Raw genomic sequence first — 22537 nt, 5'->3', positions numbered from 1 at the left:
CACCACTCCATGTCAAATGCTGGGTACACAGCCACAAATTGTAACATACTTTTAACGATGGCAGGACATTGTTTTGGCTGGCAGAGCTGCGGGCTTCCACCATGGATTATCTTTAAAATGATGATAATAATCACTGTATGAGGGAAAAGAGACTAGGGAATCTTGCTTTTCAGTGTGCATTTTAATTTTTTTTTAATTGCATGAAATCCTTTAGCTAAGTATTCATGGGAAGTATGTTAATTAAATGCCTGTGACCCACATGGGAAACAGTAATTTTTCTCTATTTTTAAATCTCTTCATGTAACCAAATTTCAGCACTGATGACCCACTTGCCATATACTTTTTATACAACCTAGAGAATTTGTCTTGCCCTCCCTAGGGCCCCAGCCTGGCCTATAGAGCACACTCTCCCATCTACCTCTTTGTCTCCCTGTTCCCTGCTTCTTTCTGTGATCGGGCATTGGATCAGGATTCTACAACAGGTATTCTTTCTTCCAGGGTAAAATAGCCTCTTGTCAGTTCAAGTTTCTCTTCTGTCTTTGGGGGGTTATGTTTTCCTAAAATGAAAATGTATCTTTCCTCACCTTTGTCTACACAGTTCCCTTCTCACAGGCCTACTACCTCTGTTCTGTTGAGGGAGCCCTGCAGGGGCAGCCCACACCAAGGCTACTCCCGAGCCTAGCCTATGGGTTTTTATCTCAGAAGACACCCAGGCATGATCCCACGTGGCCGAGTTTGGGACTCTCATCCACAACAGTACTTGCTACTCACCAGGAGATCCAAGAAATCCAGGACATCTATTGCTTTCCTGGGGAACCAAGGGCAGAAGATTCCTCTTCTGATGTGTGAGGCGGTACCTACCTCTTCCTGGCTATAGGGGTGAAGCCTTGGCTTCCAAGGAAAGCAGGAAGTGAACCCCTTTTTCTTGTTCCTATTATATCATTATGAACAGAGGAATTTTTGCTAGGTCTTTTATCCTATCTGCAAATTCTTTAAATTGGTGCCAAGTAGGGGAGAGAAAAAAGGCAAGAATAAAAGCAAAATTTGGCCTTTACTTTGTATCTATGAAACTATGCAGCTAATTATAAGGATACTTAAAAGAAAAATCCTCTGAGTTGTCAGTTGTAGGTTAAAAAGAACAAGAAGACGGAGTCTCTAATGAAAGAGTATTTATGCCTTCAAGAATTCCCCCTGGCTGCCAGGGAAGTTTAATCACAGGAAGAGACAGTGTTGCACCCCCAAATCAGAGACTAGGATGCATGCAGTCTTCCAAGCGGACGTTTGGGATAGAGGTAGTAGAGTGGGGAGCTTGAAATCAAACTCCTGCACATGAGACTGATAACAAAAGTTAATTGTTTGAGCATTTTCTGTTGTTTGGACCCTGTGCTATCTGTTACTCTAAAATTTCAGGATACATATTTTAGCATAAGCATCCCCTTGACCACTGAAGAATTCTGCAATATTGGTCATTGGTTCTCCTGGTAGTAAACTCCACTGTCAAACTGTGGCTATCCTACTACAGGCAGAATTGTTGAAGCCGGCAACACACAACAAGAAGCATTTTTGTTTCAGGGATGCAGGATTCTGCCCCAGCCACCTCTCAGCCCAATCAAAGCCTTGGCCTGAAAGTCAGGGAAGCCAAGACTACTAGCTTGGAATGACATGGTCAGCAGGTTTGATCAGTATTATAACTCTTGCTGTCCCAGGAGCAGGCCATAGAAACCTCAGGGGATTCAGATCCCAGAACACTGACTTGTAATAAGAGTATAAATATGACTCTAAACCAACCACAGAGAGAAGGCTCTCAGTAAAGCCTTAAAATTACATGTATTTCATAAACATGAAATGGAAATAGCAACTACTGTGGAGAAGCAATGGCTAGGTCCCATTGCCATCCCTCCATTTCCAGATGCAGTGGGCAGGGATCAGCCCAATCTCTGAATAATACCAGCACCCACAGTCTGAATAAGGAGTACTCAGTCCTCCTTGCCTTATCACGCTTAGCTCAAGCCCATTAATGGAAAACACATTTGAAGCCAGCCAGTCACCATGCCGTAAATAGTCATTCAGATAGCATTACATAAAACCAGAAGCCTAAATCCTGAAATGGAAGCTTGAGGAAATTCAAGAGCTACTGCTTGTCAGACTCTTAATATCTGCTTGGTACTGTGGTAAGTTCTTCCATTGAAAGTGCTTATGCCCTGGAACATTTAATTCTCACCACAATACTTGGAGGTCAATACTATTTTTCCTTCCTACCTACCCACCCTCATTTTACAGATTAAAAAAAAAGTAGGCCAGAGAGGCAAAGTCCATAGCCTGCTATCACATAGTAAAGTGGTGAAAGCACACTGGCTGGGTGCAGTGGCTCACACCTGTAATCCCAGAGATTTAGGAGGCCAATTCAAGGTTATAGTGAGCTATGATCATACTGCTGCACTCCAGCCTGAACGACAGGGCAACACCTTTTCTCTAAACAAAAAGCAAACTAGTTTCCCAAAACAATACGTAATGGGATTGGTTTGTATTTTTTTTCCTTGAAAATGCAATGGTTAAAAAAAAAAAAAAAAAAACATAAAATACCTTTTAACAAGTGGGGAAGATGGGATTTGATCCAGGTTTGTGGATCCCTTCCCCACCAGCCCGTACTCTTAACCCTTGCTACTAAAGTGTGTTCCAGAGACCAACAGCAGTGGGCTCACTGGGAATGTTGGAAAGGCAACATCTCAGATCCCACCCTACATCCACGGAATACGAATCTGTATTTTAACAAGATTCCTGGGTGATATAATGATTTGTCTCCCTGTCTCTGAACTGCCCTGATTCCTGGGGAAACTTTGACTTTTTGTTTTTTTACTGTGTATAGTGGTTCTCACACTCTGAGATGCATCAGCATCACCTAAGGACCTTGTTAAAATGAGACCTTGTTATAGAAGACTCTTAATTGCTAATGAAAAGGGAGAATCTATTTACTTGCCTCCAGTATTTGCTGTCCACATCAGGAACTTTCTGCTAGGTCACTGAATCCTATTTGCAAACCTCTGAACTGTGCTACCAGGAAAATTTATCAGTGTAAAGTTCAGGGGAACAAACAAACATAAAGAATCTGAACTGACAAGGGTGGAATTCAGGCATCTGTTTTTAACAAGCCTCCAAGGAGTTTCCCTGCACATCCATTGTTTAAGAACCACTGACATTTGGGAATCCTGAAAACTCTATTTGAAGAAATGCAAGTCAGTGGATTCCAGGAAAGGTAAACAGACATAGGATATTCAGGAATTGAGAGTCAGATGCAAAGCCTGCACTTAAAAAAAGAATTGGTATAAAGGTAGAGTTTTGTACCCTAGTCAGAAGATTGGGGTTACTCTGAGCTCCCTTCAAAGATAAGAGTAATCATGTCTGCCACTCCCTCCAAGCAATTGTGAGTATTCAGCCTGTTAAGTCGCATGCAACAACAAGTTCTTGGATGTTGCAAATAGTTTGCATCAAACTGTTTTCAGTAACACTTTGGTGCTACTTTGAATCATGTTTTTCTGAGTACTTTGTGTCCCTAACTTAAGAATCTAGATAAATTTAGTCCGTCAGACTTTAATGAAGTGCCTGCTTGGTGCTGAGCTCTGCGTTGAATTCTGGCTCCTATTGCTTTCTCTGTGACCAGTGGATGCCACCAATGTGGCCTCCCTCTCCTCACAGTTGCTTTAGGGGAACTGAACAGGGTTCCCATACATACTCCACCCACTGGAAGGGAGATGTCAAACTCCCAGTAAATATGCTGTGGTCATAATTTGGCTAAGCTTTTCAGCTCCAGGAAAAAAATTCTCCTGGGTGACTATCTTCTAAATACTGACTAAATATTTTTTGTATGCTGGAAAAACGTCATGGTGACAGCATTAGTAATTATAAACACTAATAGAAAAGCTCAAACCCTAAAGTAGGTTAGGTGCAGATACATACTAGAAGGTGAGAATTGACTGTGTGGCCAATGTTAACACCTTAAAAGTTTCCAAGTATATTGGGCTTGGTCCAATATACAATATATAATATATGAGCCAGCTTTCCTAGGGAAAAAGTCTCACCTTCAATTTTTTTTTTTATTTTACAAGGCCTAAAGTGTTGAATGTACCCTGCTTGGTGAAAGAGAAAAGTCAGAATGACTAAAAGTTGAAATGGCAAAGTAATTTCACCTATAGCAGAGCTCATTCTCCTCATTTGCATCTCACATAACTTACCCAACAGTTTTCTCATACTAATTGAGATTCACATGGACTAGAGGTTTGGATGTTTCCCAGTCTTCAGCCTGAAAGTCAGAATTTAAAAACTCCCATGATTTCCAGTTTGGTTTATGAGCAATACAGAGAGGAAGCTTTTCTCAGGATCTATAGTAATTACAATAATTACAACAATAAAGCACCTAATGTTGTGTGCTGCATTGTGGTTTATGAATCCACGAACCTTATTATTCCCAATGAAATGAGTATTAGTGAGTCTCATTTATCAGATAAAATAAGAAAGTTCCTAGAGGTCAAGCCATGGTCACACCCAGCTGGTGGGTCACAGCCAAAACCTAAACTTGTACCCAGGGCCTCCCATCATATCACAGCTGCCTCCCCAAGTCATGTAAGTTCTTGGAGTTTCTAAATAAAATCTAATTCAGCAACCATAGTGGTTGATACTGACTTCAGATCCCAAGTGCTAGTTACCCATTTGTCATTATTTCTATCTTTGTACAGCAGGCAGATGTTCCCTTATCAAGGCAGCCAAACCTGATTAGAATGATGTTCATCTACACTGGCAAACAGGGTAGAAAGTTCAAGCCATAACCTGGATGAATCAGGTTGGAAAATGACTTCTAAGTCCAAAGACTAAGACAGGAAGTATCCCGATTATTTGTCTACACAGCCCAAGTTAATGCTATAATTGCTTATACCACTTCTATTTTTGCATTTAATAGTTTTGCAATGCTCTTTTTTGAGCAAGGAAAGGAGGATTCATTTTAACTTTGTCTGGGTGCAGATTTCAAAACCATCTGTATCTGCTGTAACTAGGATTGTAAACAGAAACACAGCTTTGAGGCAAGGCTTAAAAATACACTTCTCATTTTGCCAGGATTTGAGGGAAGGCAGCTATGACTTTGATACACGTATCTCCACATTAGTAGGACCATTTCCTTTCTAAAATCTAAGGACTGGCATACAGTGCATCTGCCACTCATGACAGTGTAACCTTGTGAAACCCATCTTATTGAAGTTTGTTTCCTCATTTGTAAAATAACAACAAAACTTATGGCATAGGGTTATTGTAAGAATTAAATGAGATAGAATACACAGAAAATTCTTAGAATTTTTCCCACCACATAAGCTATTGTTCTTGTTAATTATTTCCTTATTTGATATTCTCCCTTCTGAACAAGGAAAAAAGTCAATTTCTTAATACATTGAGATTAACCATTGATATTTTTCTTTCCCATATACAAAAGTGTTGTGTATTTGTGATCAAAAATGCCTAGGTATCTCTTAGAATATTCTTCCCTTTATTTGTATTTTATAGCAACGTATGGTAATGCTTGGGAAGAACAGAAACTTTTTATTCTATTATCTTTATTATTTAATGTTGATTTGGTTCCCGGAAGGGGTGTCTGAAATTGTCCATCTCACTGTATCTTATCTGCCTCCTGGAGACTGATGGGAAGTAAGCACAAGCTCTCCTTTCTTATCCCTAGGAAGGGATGAGCTCCGGCTCAGTGACAAGTTCTAATACCAACACAGTCATGTAGAAAGATTCGAGAATCATAAAGCCCAGAGTCCAGTTTAAACTCAGTCTCTTACTAGTGTATGTCCTTGAACAAATAGGTTAATCTCTCCAGCAACCCATGGAGTTGGGATGTTAATGAGGCCTCTTCTCTTTCCTTCATAGTATCATTGTGTTCCTTCATAGAATGACTGAAAGTCATTTTAAAACACTACAACAGTAGATTGCTTAGTATCATGGCTGCTAATGAATGATACTAATATTTTTTAAATGAATAGGGCTCATACTAGGATGAGATTGTAATATTTTGTGACAACAGTCTAATTTTCATAAACCAGTCGTTTCACAGAGGCTGAAAAATAGAAATCACCCTTTCATTAAAAAGTCATCTGACTACTTTCTAAAAATTCCAATTATTTTTCCCTCTTATTATGTTTATATAAAACTCCTCCAAATTTGAATTTCCAAAAGCAAGATTTCTTCCAAAGGACTTCTGCCTCCTTTGCCCCATGGGTTTGCAGTCATAAGATTGCTGCTCTTTTTGATAAACAGAGAGGCTAATGAAGTGTGGTTGTTAGAAATACGGGTCAAGATAATATTGAGCTGTTCAGGACTCAGTAGCCAGACTGCCTGGGTTCAAATCCACACCAACTTTGTGACCATCACAAAGCCATCAGCTTCTCCGTACCTGGGTTGCCTCTTCTACAGCGTGCTTCTACATGGAATTTTTCTTTGTATCCCCACTGGTTGCCATAGTCCCTATTCCAGGGGTGTGCTGGTAAACCAGTTCTCTAAAAATAACAGCTCTGATTTGTAGTACTTGCTGATTACTGTGGTGTAAATACTTCCACCATGGCTGATGTCAGGCTACACGTGGTTTAATAACTGACCTGCCACATTCCAGAATATTTAAAAGTCACCTCTTGGTGACTGGCATCAGCCATACCACCCCCTATGACTTAGGCATCCAATCAGTGTGGATATGTTAGTCAGTCAAGCTGGCTGCTGCATCAAGTAGTGCTAGATAGTCCACAAATGATGATGAAAATGACAAAATTCAGAAGGAAATGTGTGCGAGTGAAATAGTGTTCTAGAAGTAGTGTCTCATTTTAAATTCTGATTTTCCAAGGCAGAGACATCAAATTGCTTCTCTGCCATCAGATCAAAAATCAGTCCCATGACCTGAGTTAGATTCCAGTTTCCATTATAGTGATTTAAATGTCCCTTAGATCTGCACAGCCCCTCCTTGATTCTCCCCTGCCCCCAGGTGCTTCTGATACAGTTTTATCTAAGAAATTGTCAGAGGGTTGCCAAAGAGGAGCTGGAGAGGGAGTTTTCACAGAGTTTACCTACCTTGCCTTGGACTCCCCCCATTCCTGACTTGCCCCCTCATTATCGATGTGCTTTTCTGAGTCCTGTACTGTGGTTAAGATTATATTCTAAAAGAGAATCTAATTCCTCCTCACAAGTTACTCTGTCTAAATGACATGTCATCATGGCCAATGACTAGCCATGTGACACAAAGAAGCATTTTTCCCAATCCCAGCTGCATTCAACAATTTTCATTTCCATTAAGGTGAGCAATTTCCCAAAATGAAAAAAAACTCCAAGTCAGCATAACTTCAAGCAAGCATCTCTCTGAGCCTCAGTCTCTTCTCCTCTGTTTTTTTGGCACCAGGAAAGCTGGGGCTACATAGTTTCCTCCACTTGGAAATATATAGCTTTCTCTTGGCTCCTGCACCTGCCTCACGAGGATAAGATTTTCTGTGAACCTATGAACAAGCACACACAATCATTCTTCCTTCTGTACATGGGAGTTATCTGTAACGGGGATTCAGTAAAACATCCATGAGAACATATGCCATTTCAAGCTATACATTTTCAACTATCGTATCTATAGAGATCAATATATTTAATCCCAACATCAGACACTGACAACTTTGGAAAAGGAGAAGCCCAAGAGCCCTTCAAGTAAGAGTGAGAATGGTTCTTGGCAGTATTTACCAAAGGTCTTAGATATGGGGAAAGGCTTTTTGGCCACTTCAGGGTAAGGGTGGCATCTTGCTGTTACAAGCCCACTACTGTGGAAGTAAAGTTATTTTTAAATGAGTCATAAGCCCATAGAAGTGAGGAGAATGGGGAAGTAGACAACACCAACACAAGTTTGGGGGTGGAAGGCAGAGACAGGTGGTAAGGAAGAGAGAAGAGAAGTTCTTAGAGAACTGAATTCCAACTGATAGAAGGGACCAAATTCCCAAAAACTCGGGGGGACTGAATTCCCTAAGACTCAGGAACTGGAAGCACCACTTACGTCTGAAGGGGAGGAGATAGGGAGAGAAGCTTAAGATAAGAATTGCTGAAAGCAGTTTAGAGGCAGTGAGGATTCAGTCTGGATTCCCACCTTCCCTCTGCACAGCCAGACAGCTCCTTCCCCGATGCTGTGGTGAAGCCTGCAGGTGATGTTCAAATGCAGGATCTCAGGGCTGGAGCATGCCTGACACTGTGCTGCACAGGGGTTAAAGTAAATATGGCGTGCTTATTGGATGCTCAGACTCACAACCACCCGTCCTCTGCCACCACCAAGCCTCCCAGTGTTAGAAACCAGGCCATTACCTTCCCTCTGAACAGATGATAAGCTGTGTCTGGGGAAACTGACCATCCCAAAGCTACTGACTCAGTTTCACAGTCGCTGAGCCCCATTAATGTGCTCAAAGCCTCTCATCAGATTTCTAGTTTTCTATTGGTAAGCTCTTCAATGTGAACTGTTAATCAATAGTTACAAGTAAAGAAATCCTCTCACTTGGAAGATGAAGAATGTATTAGAGTTCTTTAGAGAAGCAGAACCAATAGAAGATATATGCAAATAATCCTCAACTTATGATGGGGTTACATCTCAGTAAATTCTTAAATTGGAAATACCTTAAGTGAAAAATTTATCTAATACACCTAACCTACCAAACATTATAGCTTAGCCTAGCTTAACTGAAACACATTTCTACTGAATATATATTGCTTTTACACCTTCACAAAGTCAAAAAATCTTAAGTTGAACAATTGTAAGGCAGAGACCATTTGTATATATACATGAGCATGTGCACATACATACATATGGAGAGAAACTGATTTCAGAGAATTGGCTCATGATCGTGTGAGCAGGCTGGCGGGTTGAAAATTCATGTAAGAGTTCATTTTGCAGTCTTGAATTCAAAGTCTGCAGAATAAGCCAGCAGGCTGGAAATTCAGGTAAAATTTCTTCTATGTTACAGTCTTGAGGCGCAGGATTCTTCCTTCATAAGGCCTTGAACTGAATAATAAGGCCCATCCAAATTATGGAGAGTAGCATGTTTCATTTAAAGTTAACTCATTATAAATTTTGTCATATACAAGTGAGACAGACAGCTACAAATAGAAATAAATTGATAACATCCACAAGTACCCGAATACTTTAATAGCAACATCTAGACTAGTATTTGACCAAACATCTGGCTACCCAAGTTGACACATAAAATTAAATGAGACCAAAACAAAAACAAAAAAGCAACTTGGGAAAAACTGCAGGGAGAAAACTCCATAGAAGTATTAATATCCTCAGGCAGTTCAGAGAAGATACTGAAACCACAACACAGGAGCAGGGTGTTATGTGTTTTTAGAAAAATTAGCACACAATAAAAGTTCTTGCAAAATAACAAATTAATGAAAATTTCAGTAAAAGTGGAGATAAACTCTCACAGAAAGTAAAGCAAAACCTCACACATGTAATATAAGAGAGAAAAATAAAATTAGAGGAAGGTCCAGCAGCTCCGCGATCAAAAAAATAGAAGTTCCATAAACAGACAAGAGAAACCAATGCAAAAGAAATTACCAAAAAAATAATAAAATAAATTTTCCCAAAGTAAAAGCACAAAAATTTCCAGATTGTAAGAGCCCATTGAGTACCCAGTATTAGCTAAAAATATACCCATATAAAGTACATCATTGCAAAATCTCAGGTAACTGGAAGCAAAAAGATCCGCCAAGATATTAGAGAGGGAAAAAAAACCCAACTCTGTCACATACAAACTCCAGGAGCCAAAATGACTTTGGATTTCTCAAAAGCAACATGGGGGGATTGCTTTCAATTCTTTACACAATCGGGCTGTCAAAGAAGTGTCAGAGTGAAGTAAAGACATGTTCAGCTATGCAAAGTCTCACTGAATTTTCTTCTTATAAACCTTTTGGAGGAAGTAACTGTGGAATGTGTTCTAGTGAAATGAGAGAATAAACAAAGAAGCAGGCAGACAGGTGATATAGGAATCACCAGATCCAAAAGGGGAGAGCAAGAAAGCGGGGCCAGAAGACAATGTGAGGGTGGAGCTGGTCAGAGGGCCTCAGGAGAGACCAATTCAGGAGATGAAAATACAGGGAAACGGAGGCAACTAAACACAGAGACCTGGTTGATGAAGAGTTTCTAGTTAAATTAACAAGCAATATTCAGAAATAAGCCAAAACATGGGATGTTTTTTAACTCTAGGGAAAACAAAAATTTATGCATGAACGTAGAAATATAATCAGAGCTAACTACATGGCTTAGCTGCAAAGAACATTTCGTTGTCATCATAATGCTAACACTGATCATTGATTTAACCAAAATTACAATATTGCAATCTATTGGGAGATAAGAACACCTCTTCTGATACCCCTATGTGGTGGGGCTACAAGTTTGAAATATGAAAGCATAATGGAAAGCCAATAGAAAATGCCTAAAACTAAAAATCAAAAAATAGTCAAATCCCACAGAAGGAAATATTGAAATACTAAAAGGGATGCCCAAGTTACTTCTGAGGAAGTGTAAATGGAGGGGAAGACTGCTATTGGACAAAATAGAACTTATAGAACTACCTTCCTCTTTACTATGTGCATGTATATCTTTTAAAAAATCTTGTGGTTTTTTTTTTTTTTGTAAAGGAGGGATGAACACCCTTGCTAGTTATTCATCCCTTCCATCTGGATAATGCATCTCAAGAGGTGGACAGCACTACTTCTTCTTAGAATCTTACTATATCTTATAGTTAATATTCTCTGTAGTAGAAGTGTATTACTACCGATTTCTGCATGATGGGCTTATGAGTAAAGAAAGTGAAAAAAAATGCAAAAATCAGGATCAGACCAGGGGGGCTGGGTGAAGGCTGGAATTCTTTCCATTTCCCTGTGCATTTGCCAATCTGGGGTTCAATTGAGTTAACAAATATCCTTTTACCTGCTCTCCCTTTGTTTCTTCTCTGGATTGTATTTCAGTACTTGGCTAAGGAGAGAGGGCACAGGAGATAGGACAGTGGCTCAGGAAAGAAGCTGACATGGTATCATACTACTGCTGTCCAGAGGCATCTGCCTTGTGCAGTAGTAGGGTTGGGGAGAAAGCATCGTCCTTTTCATGTTGGGTGCCGTTCTTGAAATCTGTCCCTTGGGTGGGCCTTGTAATTCTCACTAGCATTCATGTGTGTAGTTAATTAGGTGAATTTTTGTGGACTAGCAGGAAATCCGAACTATAACTTGACATTTTTGTGGCAAGATGTTTGAAGCAACCAATTTGCTAATCAGCTTTGGAATTTAGGCCCTGCCTAAGACACAGTTCAACAAAGAATTAGGAGGGCATGTGATAACTGAGTCCAAGCACTCAGCTTTATCAGTGGCATCCATGGCTCATGAGGTCCTCTGTTTCCCCAGGATATCAGTGTACCTGTCTCTCACAGTTTACGGGGAGAAACTGTGAATCTGAGGTTACAGCCTGCTTTCCAAACCCCTGCCGGAATGGAGGATCCTGCGATCCAATAGGAAACACCTTCATCTGCAATTGTAAAGCTGGGCTCACTGGAGTTACGTAAGTGAGATTATATTAGTATCTTTCTCTACATTGTTCTTTATTGCTACAACAAACCAGTAAGCAACTAATAGGGATAAAATATTTACCATTAATAGTATAGGCAAAGGGTTAACATCTGCATGACATGTATAAGGAGTGCTTACAGGTGACGAAAATGTTAACAGGAACTATCTCTGCATAGTGGGGTCTAGTTTATCCATAGTAAGCTACTCCTGTCTGGAAGCATCTGACTTGTACAGTAGTAGTGTAGGGGAGAAAGCATCTTCTTCCCCATCTTAGGCTCTGCTCTTGAAACCTGTCCTATTTGTTTACAATAAATTTATATGTTTTATTTTATGCTTCCCTGTATCTTCAAAATTGTGTATGATTACTATGTAGTCCCTAACTAGGGAAAAAAGAAAGTCATCTAGGCAACCTAATAGTTATAATTCTGAGGTAGACACACTACCCCATTTCCCCAGAATCCATTAAGCGGACTCTATAAGCCTATTGTTTTTTGGTCATTCTGAGAAATTGAAACTTACCTTTCCTTTGCAAACCTTTTTTCCCCCCTAAGAAATAAGCGAAATTAACTGTTTACCAAAATGAAAGGGACAGTTTAAAATTCCTAGTAAAATGCCACTTTCAGCCATCCTTGATCATTTTAGAAGTATATATAATCTCAAGCAAGCGATATTCTAATTACAGATCAGTCTTATGTATTCATTAGTGCAAATCTCCCGAGGACTTTACCAGGAAATACTTAGCTGACTTTGAATCGTTGGATGTAATTTAAAGTAATAAAGCAGCATTTATTTTTAAATACTCAGTGATTCTGACTAATTTCCGGCTGACCTCACCTCTGTCTGTTCAAATTAGGGACGTTTGGCTACATTTTAAAAGGTAGATTATCAAAAATATAGGTGATTGGACCTTTTAAATGAACACATCAGAACAATTGCTGAAATAAAGTTAAAAAGAAGGTCTATGTTCTCAAATAATATTAAGCTAAGAAAAAGACTGAAACACTTGCCTTGTAATTATACTCAAAGTGAGCCATGGATTGCTTTAAAAAGAATAAAATTGATTTAATTATTTTTCATTAGAATGCTTTAGTCATTTTTCCTGAAAATCTACATTAGTATTAGCCTTTAACATAAGCACAGAATGTTGAAGGCATGTAGCCCTCCGCCCACTCACCCTTTACAGCCCCCAGCTTCCCAGAGGTACCAAAAATCACTGTAGCCATTAGAGGAAAACGTCAGAACCAAAGACTTTCCTCTGGGGAAAACCTGTAACCGATATGTAGATTCACAGCTCTTTGTCTGCAATTCTACAATCCCAAAAGCTCTGAGAACTTAAACGGTTTGGGGTATGCTAGCAGCAAACTAATTTGGTGGCAAAACCTGTTCAAAACTACTGAGGCTCTTTCTACTCCTTATTTCTCTCATTTAGTGTGAATATCCATATGTTTCATGCAGAAACACTGGTGTATTTGATGATGGGATACTACGGCCAGCACCAGTTTCTGCGAGGGGGAGGGGTATTTTACGTAACGTAGAAGTTAGGTGCTGTATGTCCTTGCTAAAATTGCACAATTTTAAATTCTGAGATGCATCTGCTCCCAAGGATTTGGAGACCAGTACCTTTTGGATAGCATCTGTTCTTTCTCCCTCTCTCCTCTCCCACCTCAGTCTTTCTTTCCCCCAACCCAGGTAGGACCTTGGAGAGATTGGGTTGAGAGGAACACCTTAAGGCAAGGTGATGACTTTGGGACCACAGTGGCCACAGAAATGCCTAAATTAGTTCCTCCTCCCCTGACCAACCATCTTTGTCCTGCTTCATCTGTACCCTTGAGGTGTATCATTTTCTTTTAAAGATGTCCATGTTTTCCCAAGCTCCCGTATACCACCGTGTGGGCACAGGTCCTGATGGTGGGGAGGGGATTCTGTGTCCCCACAGGTGTGAGGAGGACATCAACGAGTGCGAGCGAGAGGAGTGTGAGAATGGCGGCTCCTGCGTGAACGTGTTCGGCTCCTTCCTCTGCAACTGCACGCCGGGCTACGTGGGCCAGTACTGCGGGCTGCGCCCCGTGGTGGTGCCCAATATCCAGGCCGGCCACTCCTACGTGGGGAAGGAGGAGCTCATCGGCATCGCCGTGGTGCTCTTCGTCATCTTCATCCTGGTGGTCCTCTTCATCGTCTTCCGCAAGAAGGTCTTCCGCAAGAACTACTCCCGCAACAACATCACGCTGGTGCAGGACCCGGCCACGGCCGCCCTGCTCAACAAGAGCAACGGCATCCCGTTCCGGAACCTGCGCGGCGGCGGGGACGGCCGCAACGTCTACCAGGAGGTGGGGCCCCCGCAGGTCCCCGTGCGCCCCATGGCCTACACGCCCTGCTTCCAGAGCGACTCCAGGAGCAACCTGGATAAGATCGTGGACGGGCTGGGGGGTGAGCACCAGGAGATGACCACGTTTCACCCCGAGTCGCCCCGCATCCTGACAGCCCGGCGGGGCGTGGTCGTGTGCAGCGTGGCCCCCAACCTCCCGGCGGTGTCCCCCTGCCGCTCCGACTGCGACTCCATCCGGAAGAACGGCTGGGACGCCGGAACTGAGAGTGAGTAGGAAGCAGTCGTGCTCACCCCCCTGCGCTTACAGGGAACCTGCGGGGGCGCTGTGCGGGGACGCTAAGCGAAGGGAAAGAGACCCCGCATGCAGAGCATTCGCTATGACGTGTGCTGCTGTGGAATGTTCACACCGGGCCTGAAAACGGTCGCGTTTCTGATTCCATTTACACATGGGAGAAATGAAGCTCAGAGAGGGTAACATCATGCGCCCAAGGTCAGGCCGCTAGTAAGAGGCAGTCAGGACCCCAACCCAAGTCTTCCAGATTCCAAAGTCCATCCTCCTCTCACAATAGCAGGCCGCTCTAGAAGTGCAAAAGGCTAGCCACGTCAGTGATGTGCAGGAGTGGGCTCTGGAAGGCTGGAAGAAGAATGTAGTTCCAGTCTTAGAATGAAGATTTGAGAGAAGCAGATGGGCACTTCAGTTGGACCATGATGAGAAAGAGTCTGGGGAAAGGAGGGCATTCCACTGTAGGAGGGATCCATGTGAGCAGCAGAAAAGCAAGTCGTTTCTTGTTGGCTGGAATGTACAGACCGTGAAACAAAAAGGGGATCCACAAGGCAGGAAAGGTAGTCTGGGCCAGATGGTGGTGTTTCCCTCTTCATTTGGCCTCACACAGCAGCATTCTAGACACGGGGAAGAGCCACAGGTGCAAGTCTTGGGGTGGGAAAAAGCTTGCTGTGTACAAGAACGTAGAGGAGGTCAGTGCAGTTGGAGCTTGCCGAGCACCAGAGAACTGATAACGTCTTAACAGCAACACTACTACTACTGCAGGTATTTAAGTAAGTGACTGGCATGGTCTAATTTATCTTTTTAGAGCTGACTCTGGCTGATCCTAAGAAGAAACTGAACAGGCTTTCTTCCCAAAAAGGGAAAAAAGCAGAGAACCAGTTAGGTAGCCTCTGTGAACATCTAGGTGAGGGATTGTTTTCCCTGCTAGTGTCCATTACAATGAGACTAAAGGACGCTCTGCTGTAGCCCGTGACTTCAGGACAAATGACTTTATATCCCAGTAGCAGTTGTGTCCTAGGTAGCCTTGAAGGCTGTGGTTACAGTACTGTGACATATGTGGAGGGACTGAAAGGAAGCAGGAAGGTTTCAGGTGGAGCTGACCACAGGCAACCACGGAGATAAAGGTTTTCTTCATAAAGGAAGGGGGCATTCCTACTGATATCATTAAGCATGAGTAAGACTTCAGAAGAACACTTTGGAGATGGCCTTCCAGAAACAGGAAGCAGCTCAGTGTAGAGGACACAGAGTTACCTGAGGGACATCTGGCTCTGTTGTTCAGGTGAGAGGTCAAGGTTAGACATGAAAGTTTGAACATCATCCGCATTTAGGATGGTGGACTCTTTGTTCTTGCTCTCTTGTTGAGTTCACGCTGCTACGGAGATGATGGTCAAACCAGGCCTCCAAAAGAACCCTGGAGACACCCACATGTGAGCATTGGGCAGAAGGGGAGGAAGCAGGCAAGGAGACAAACACTTGGCAACAAAGAGGAGGGAAAAGGAGAGGGTCCCTGTCCAGAAGCCAAGAGAATGTCAAAAAGGTTATCAGTATTGACTACTGTAAAACCGTGAAGGAGGATACAGGCTAAAATAGATGTATACTGACCTTGATGACAAGAGGAATCTTAGCATCTCAAGAACTTCTCAGTAGAGCCATCTAGACAGAAGCCAGAATGCAAGGGTTCAGAACCAAGAGGTTTGGTGAGAAAGCCAGGGCAGCAGGTGAATGTGAAACACACTGCTGTATGTTTTATCATCTCCTTTATCATGTTGCCCCCATATTGATGCCATTGCCAGCCCATCATTCTGTGGAGGAAAAAACTCCTTTCAATGGGTGAAATACTCACCCAAGGGCACCTAACTAGCAAAAGGAGACGCCAGGATTAAAACCTGTGCTCTTACCAGCACTGATCTTGGGAGCTTTGGCAGGAAGGAAGAAGAGTATTTCTTGGTGATAGCCGAGGGACAAGGATGCATTCTTTCTATTCTAGTGCTACCCCAGTATGCTGTCTGCTGATTCTGTCTTTCTGTAGACACGTGTATTTTAAGCAGTTGCCCTTGAATTTCTGCCATAAATATATTCCCTCTCAAATTATCTGTTGAGTTAGACTTTACTATAGTCTTGCCAATCCACTAGCTAATAGATTCTTTTATATTTAGCAATAAAAAGGGGGATGGTAAGTAGAGTGGAGAAAGGAGTTTTATGCCCGGCACTTCATTCACCCTAGTGGATTATTTGTCATTTCCTTCCTTGTGTTCAGGGCTAAGCTTGTGCACACCCTGTGCTTGTCTGAAGCGCATTTTTACATTTTCTGCAATGTGGCTGTTAGGAGGTCAATTTCTCCCTTGGAATCTCTCTCCACTTGCATGGGTTGTTTATCCAGCTCTGGTGCTTTACTGTGGCCTCAGCCTCTGAAAGCAGTTGCAGAACTACCGTGCCTGTTCCTGACATCATCTTTTGTGCAAGAAACGTGATTTCTGTGGCCACAAAGACGAGCAAATGTTCTCTTAATCACAAGTCTGCATCTCTTTATACCATTGCATTCCATGATGATTTGCAGCTTTTCCTGGTGATCACTGCCCTCCCCACTTCCTGATGTGACAGTTTCCAGAATTCATCTCAGGGTGAAACTCACATTTTCCCCTCAAAGTATTGTTGGGTTGTATTGAATACATTTCCTTCTTTGTTAAGCAAGGCAGAGTTAGCTGGTGAGAATTTCTGGGCAACTAATGCATTTTGCACTTGACAATCTCAAGATAGAGGCTGTTTTTATTGCTTCTATTAGTCCATCAAATGAGAAAGTAGGCCTGGTGTGTGTGTGTGCACGCGTGCACACATGTGCAGGTACATCTGTGTTGCTGTCTTTGTACAGCAAAGAGGGAAGACATATGTGGGTAAGGGCATATCCACACCACTGCTGGCCTTACTTGACACAGGGTGGGGAACATGGTCACTCCCAAAAATGATACAATGCTGCCCTCTAGAAGACAAAGCTGAAAACTCCACTCACTGTCCAGAGATGGAAGTTAGGATAAATGTAAAGGCATTCTTGGGTTATAAAATATTTATAACCCTATTTTAAAAGTAATCTCATTTAACCTGGTGTTGACACCTCATCAGTTCATGTAAGTGATCTAAATTAACTCTGAATGGCAAAGAGCAATGCACCCCCTTCATTCTCATTTCACTCTTCAGTCGCTTCACTTTGAGAAGGCAACAGCTACTTTTGGCTGTCAGCTGTTTGGAAGCTCATTTACTATGGGCTAAGGGTTTCGAATCCATAATGTAAATTACTTGATTGAGAAAACTTTGCCCCCAATGGCACAATCAATTTTCTATTGTGGAGCTAAATTATTTTCTCTAAGCAAACGAAAGAGCGTCAAGAAGTGAACTGGGTGGGAGACGGGTGGGCAGGACTGGAAATAGGGACAAGGTAACCAGTGTTATTTCTGCTTTCTCTTTGGCTGTTCATGAAGACAAAGGTGTTGATGACCCAGGAGAAGTGACCTGCTTTGCAGGCAGTAATAAAGGCAGCAACTCTGAAGTTCAGTCCCTCAGCTCCTTCCAGTCAGATTCTGGTGACGACAATGGTAAGAAGTCATTAGATTTGTTCCGAGCCAGTGGGTTCTGCTTCCTGTTCTGGAAGACCGTGGTTGGGAGGAGGGTGATGCAACTGGCTTTGTTCATAAGCTTTTGAGCGTGTTCACCAGCTTCCTGGTTTACCCCATTATTGGGTGTCATTGTCAAAGGAGCCCCCAATTGAGCTGAAGCTGTGAGCAGGCCCAGAGCTCTGTATCAGGGGTTGATGAAGTTACCCTGGGCCTCCAGCAGTGAGTCCTCTTTGATTTGGTTCATGGTGGAACTGTTTCCTCCCAAATGATATTCCCTAGCAAACCAATTTTTTCTTTAATTTTTCCAATGAGTTCTTCCCGCTTCACTGTATATCCAGCCTCACCCTGATTAGAAATTAGTTCAGAGACAAAAACCTTCTTATAGAACCAGTGGAATCTTCATTCAATTGAATCCCCCTTATAATTATTTGGGGTTATGGGCTTTTGTAGAATTCATTAAAAACTATGAGACAGCTTCTTAGAAAAATGTACATACACCCAAAATGTTGCATGCAGTTTCTCATGGCTCTCAGACTTTGTTCACACTCCAAAGCCACCTCTGCCTCTCAAACAGCATGGGGACTGTCATGCTGGACTGGGTTTTCTGAGCTGAGCAGCCAGCTTCAGAGGATGGGTTGTTCTTCCCCGGGCAGAGGAGGGAAGCAGGAACAGTGATAAAACAGTGAGTGTTTTCCGTGTAGTGGTTAACCAAGGATATTTTCAAACAGTCATCCAGAGACAAGCAGCCTTACCTTAGGTCATTTTCCCATTTGTCAGCAACTAGCAACAAATGGATACTTATTAATTTCTGTAATCATTCAATCTATAAACCCTTGAATTTTTTCCACGTGCTGAGTCCTTTATCCAGAGTACAAAATGAAAAAGGCATAGCCCTGGCCTCCAAGGTAAATACAGAACCAGGTGAGCTTCAAGACCATAGCAAGCAATCATACAAGTAAGAGCCTTTTTTCGTCATCACTTTAAATGCTGGAACTTCTGACAAGTACCCAAGCATCAGTTTATCTGTCTGCTGAGACAACAAATCCTGTAACAGTGAATTTTTTCTGACCATTATCAGAAAGTCAGAGACACACCCCCAGATCTGATTGCCTTGATGTAGCCTCTTCTCCTCCTCCCCAGCCAGTAGAAAAGCTGTGGCTAGTTTGTACTTAAGAAGAGAGTCCAGACTCCAGGCAGCAACTCCAGCCATGATGCCTGGTTAGCTGTTCTTATGGGCTCTGTGGTGTGCACCCTGAAGATCACGTACTTGCCCTTTTATGCTTAACATTCTAAGTTTGTCCCAAATGAGGCAGGTAGTGTTGGGAACTTTCATCAAATTGGTTTTAAGCCTGATCACCTCTCCACAAGCTGCTGTACTGAGCATTAAGGCAACCCAATATAGACCAGAGATCTCCTGTATTCTATTTGAGAAACCAAATGCGGACTTCTGTCCACACCTTACTGGTGGGGGCTAGGCCTTGGGTCACTTGGGGCTGTCGGTGGCATCATGTGACCGTGAAGCCATCAGTCCTGCAAAGCTTATCCTCCATCACTGGCATTTGGTTCAGAGCAGCATGACTGACCAACAAATAATTTTTCCCGGGAATAGTGAGGTCTTCCTCTGAGAGCCTTTGGGAGTTGCTAATGAGAAATTAGCATGAGCTGGATGAGCCACTGCCTTCCTAAATTGATTTTACTGGACCATGAGGGATGAATTTATGACCCAGCAATCATGACCGATCCTGCCTTTCAGGAGGACTGGCCTTGGATTTGCTGCCATTTCTCTTGCATTCCGTGAATTTCAGGACCCTCTAGAGAAAGGTGTCCACTGATATATTCCCTAACAGACTGTGGGGAGGCCTTGGGTGTTTGCGTGCTGCACCTTGTTGCTGTTGTTGTTAAAATAAGTTAACATATGTTTAAAAAACACAACTAACCTGAAGCTGTCCTTCCTCTCCCTCCCATCTTCTTTTCCTGACCACAAGCCTCCATAGTGACTGTCATTCAGCTTGTCAACAATGTAGTTGACACTATAGAGAATGAAGGTATTTACTTATTTTCTTCTACAGCATTTCTTGAAATTTTGCTTTCTTGTTACTTTGGACTGGGAGTGATTTTAATGAATGGCCCACAGAGGGGGCAGTAAACAGCTCGTTTCTAGTGAGATGTGGTGTATTTCTCTATGGATCTGTTTTATAATTTTGGGAAAAAAAAATTAGTTCCTAATTTTAAAAAAAAATGGGGTACTCTTTATAAAATTTCTTACAAGAGTACCCAATTAGTCACAATCCAGATTAATACTAAATCTGTCTTTATATCCAACATCTGTTCATTGAGCACCTATTATGAGCTGGGAATTTAAGAAATCATTCAGAGCTACAATATTATGGATACTTATTTCAGTCAGGTAACTATTAGCAACTTAATAAAATCAAGGCATAAATGTGCTTTATCTGTTTTTTTTTCCCCTTAACAATAAGGGGAAATAAAGGCTAAACTTAGTCATAGCCCATAGGCCTTTAAGGAGCATGTTTTTAAGTCATCTCAAATGTTCTGTATTATCCCTCTTGGTTTGGATTGTCAGTTTTACTTTTCACTTTGTATTTAAACAGTGTCTGTCATGGACCAAGGACAGAACTACAACCGAGGTGACTGTGCCCCAACCCTAGCATAACTTCTTATTTGTGTGTTTTGAATTCCCGAGTTCATTCTTGCCCTGTTCCTGTCCTCTTCCCTGATGTGAATTTTGCATGTCTCAGGTGTTTCATGTGCTCAGTTTTGGAGGTGAAAGCTCTGCCAGCATTCCCCTCCTAGCCTCATCCCCTGTGCGTGTGTTTCACCAATTTGCCTGCACGCCTTCCTGCCTCCTGCGGTCCACAGCGCAGCTGATGGACCTCTCTGCAAGCATGTTGCCAGCCTGGCTCTGCAATAGCATGTGGCTAGGAAGAGGCTGTGGGGACAGTGTTCGGGGTCCTGGAACTGTCTCCTCAGTGTGCCCTCATGGCGTGGCTGAGTGTGAGGCTCTGCAGCTACCAGGCAACACCTGTCAGAGTTGCCATCGTCTTGCTCTCTGCAGGCCAAAGCATGGCTGGCCCCACAGATCCTTGTAAGCAGCATGCGGATAACCCTGGCTTCTTAGGGTCTCTTGGATGCCAAAAATTGCATGTCAGGTCTCTCTGCGCTTCCTTCCCAGCCATGTGCCAACTCCAGTCTAGAGGAAATTAACTGTCCTGGTTTTTCTCTTGCAGCCTATCACTGGGACACCTCTGACTGGATGCCAGGGGCCCGGCTGTCAGACATAGAGGAAGTGCCCAACTATGAGAACCAGGATGGAGGGTCTGTACACCAGGGCAGCACACGGGAGCTAGAGAGTGATTACTACCTGGGTGGATATGATATTGACAATGAATACCCACCCCCTCATGAAGAGGAGTTCTTGAGTCAGGACCAGCTGCCTCCTCCTCTCCCGGAGGACTTCCCGGACCAGTATGAGGCCCTGCCACCCTCCCAGCCTGTCTCCCTGGCCAGCACACTGAGCCCAGACTGCAGGAGAAGGCCCCAGTTCCATCCTAGCCAGTACCTCCCTCCTCACCCATTCCCCAATGAAACGGATTTGGTGGGCCCGCCTGCCAGCTGTGAATTTAGTACTTTTGCCGTGAGCATGAACCAGGGCACGGAGGCCACAGGCCCAGCAGATGGCGTGTCTCTGTCCTTGCACAATTCCAGAGGCACCTCATCCTCAGATGTGTCAGCCAACTGCGGCTTTGACGATTCCGAAGTAGCCATGAGTGACTACGAGAGCGTTGGAGAGCTCAGCCTCGCCAGCCTTCACATTCCCTTTGTGGAGACTCAGCACCAGACTCAAGTGTAGATACCACATCTTGGGTACTTCACCCTGTTTGTTACAGAAAAGTGGAAGCCGATTGGCTGGGCTCGTGTCTCAGTGGTGAGTCATCTGTGGAATGAGAAGGGAACACGGTATTTTCCACGAGAAACTTCTTCACAAGTCATGCTGTCCCAGCAAGCAAGCGTGATTCCAGTTGGGCAAAAATGAAAGACTCAAATTGTTTTTGAGAGGTGACTGGTAATCCTTGATGTGGGTACATGTGTTCATGGCTAAAAATTCAAAGAGGGAAAAATCATTTCACCCACTAGGTTATGCAAGTCTTGTATGGCTTTGAGCAGTATTGTGCCCTGGAAAGTGTTACAGCATCAGTCCTTGCAGTATTAAAAACTGGCAACAAAGAGGCATTGTTGCATTAATTTTGAGCCAATGAAATGAAAATAGTAGTAGTGACTACTACTTGGGAAAGTTAGTCTCTTAGGCAGAAGAAAAGAGAAATTTATTAAACAAGAAAGTGGGCTGAAGCCTTTTAAAGCAACTATTTTTTTTTATAAGCTGCCCGATTTTCAGCTATAAAATTAGGTTTGAATAACATGTTTAGTATGCCCAGTTATTTGTTTGTGTTAAGCATCCTATCTAATATAGTTGGGTTTTATGATCTTCGAGAAAGGTGTCAATGAAGATCAACAGGAGGCTTTTTGGGTTCCATTTGGTGGGTGGGGGAGGAGCTTAAAGTTGTTTGAACATTAGAAAGAATGTGATTATCTGGTTTGTTTTGCGTTTTCTGGTAAATATTCCTGTTGGTAAATCTCGTATTGCTGCAGAAATTGGCTTTGTTTGTACAGGTTCTCCAAAAGGAG

The 22537-nt window shown here is 42.7% G+C and overlaps 1 protein-coding gene across 4 annotated transcripts in view; it reads left to right on the top strand.

Moving 5' to 3' along the window:
• Window positions 1-22271, top strand: part of FAT3 (FAT atypical cadherin 3) — a 662573-nt gene extending 640302 nt beyond the window's left edge. For 2 of the 4 annotated variants that reach the window (XM_032295795.1, XM_032295794.1), the window contains 6 exons: window positions 11452-11605; window positions 13550-14205; window positions 17699-17812; window positions 19819-19878; window positions 20446-20481; window positions 21082-22271. In XM_032295795.1, the coding sequence (XP_032151686.1) occupies window positions 11452-11605; window positions 13550-14205; window positions 17699-17812; window positions 19819-19878; window positions 20446-20481; window positions 21082-21704 (1643 nt within the window). In that variant the 3' untranslated portion in view covers window positions 21705-22271. The remainder of the gene's footprint in view (window positions 1-11451; window positions 11606-13549; window positions 14206-17698; window positions 17813-19818; window positions 19879-20445; window positions 20482-21081) is intronic. The other 2 variants (XM_032295797.1, XM_032295796.1) reach the window with 1 other exon arrangement.
• Window positions 22272-22537: the final 266 nt, after the last annotated feature.

Source organism: Sapajus apella, unplaced genomic scaffold, assembly GCF_009761245.1.
Source record: "Sapajus apella isolate SASKATOON/1434 unplaced genomic scaffold, GSC_monkey_1.0 scaffold34, whole genome shotgun sequence".
Taxonomy (NCBI): domain Eukaryota; kingdom Metazoa; phylum Chordata; class Mammalia; order Primates; family Cebidae; genus Sapajus; species Sapajus apella.
This window is presented reverse-complemented; position numbering and strand designations above follow the sequence as displayed.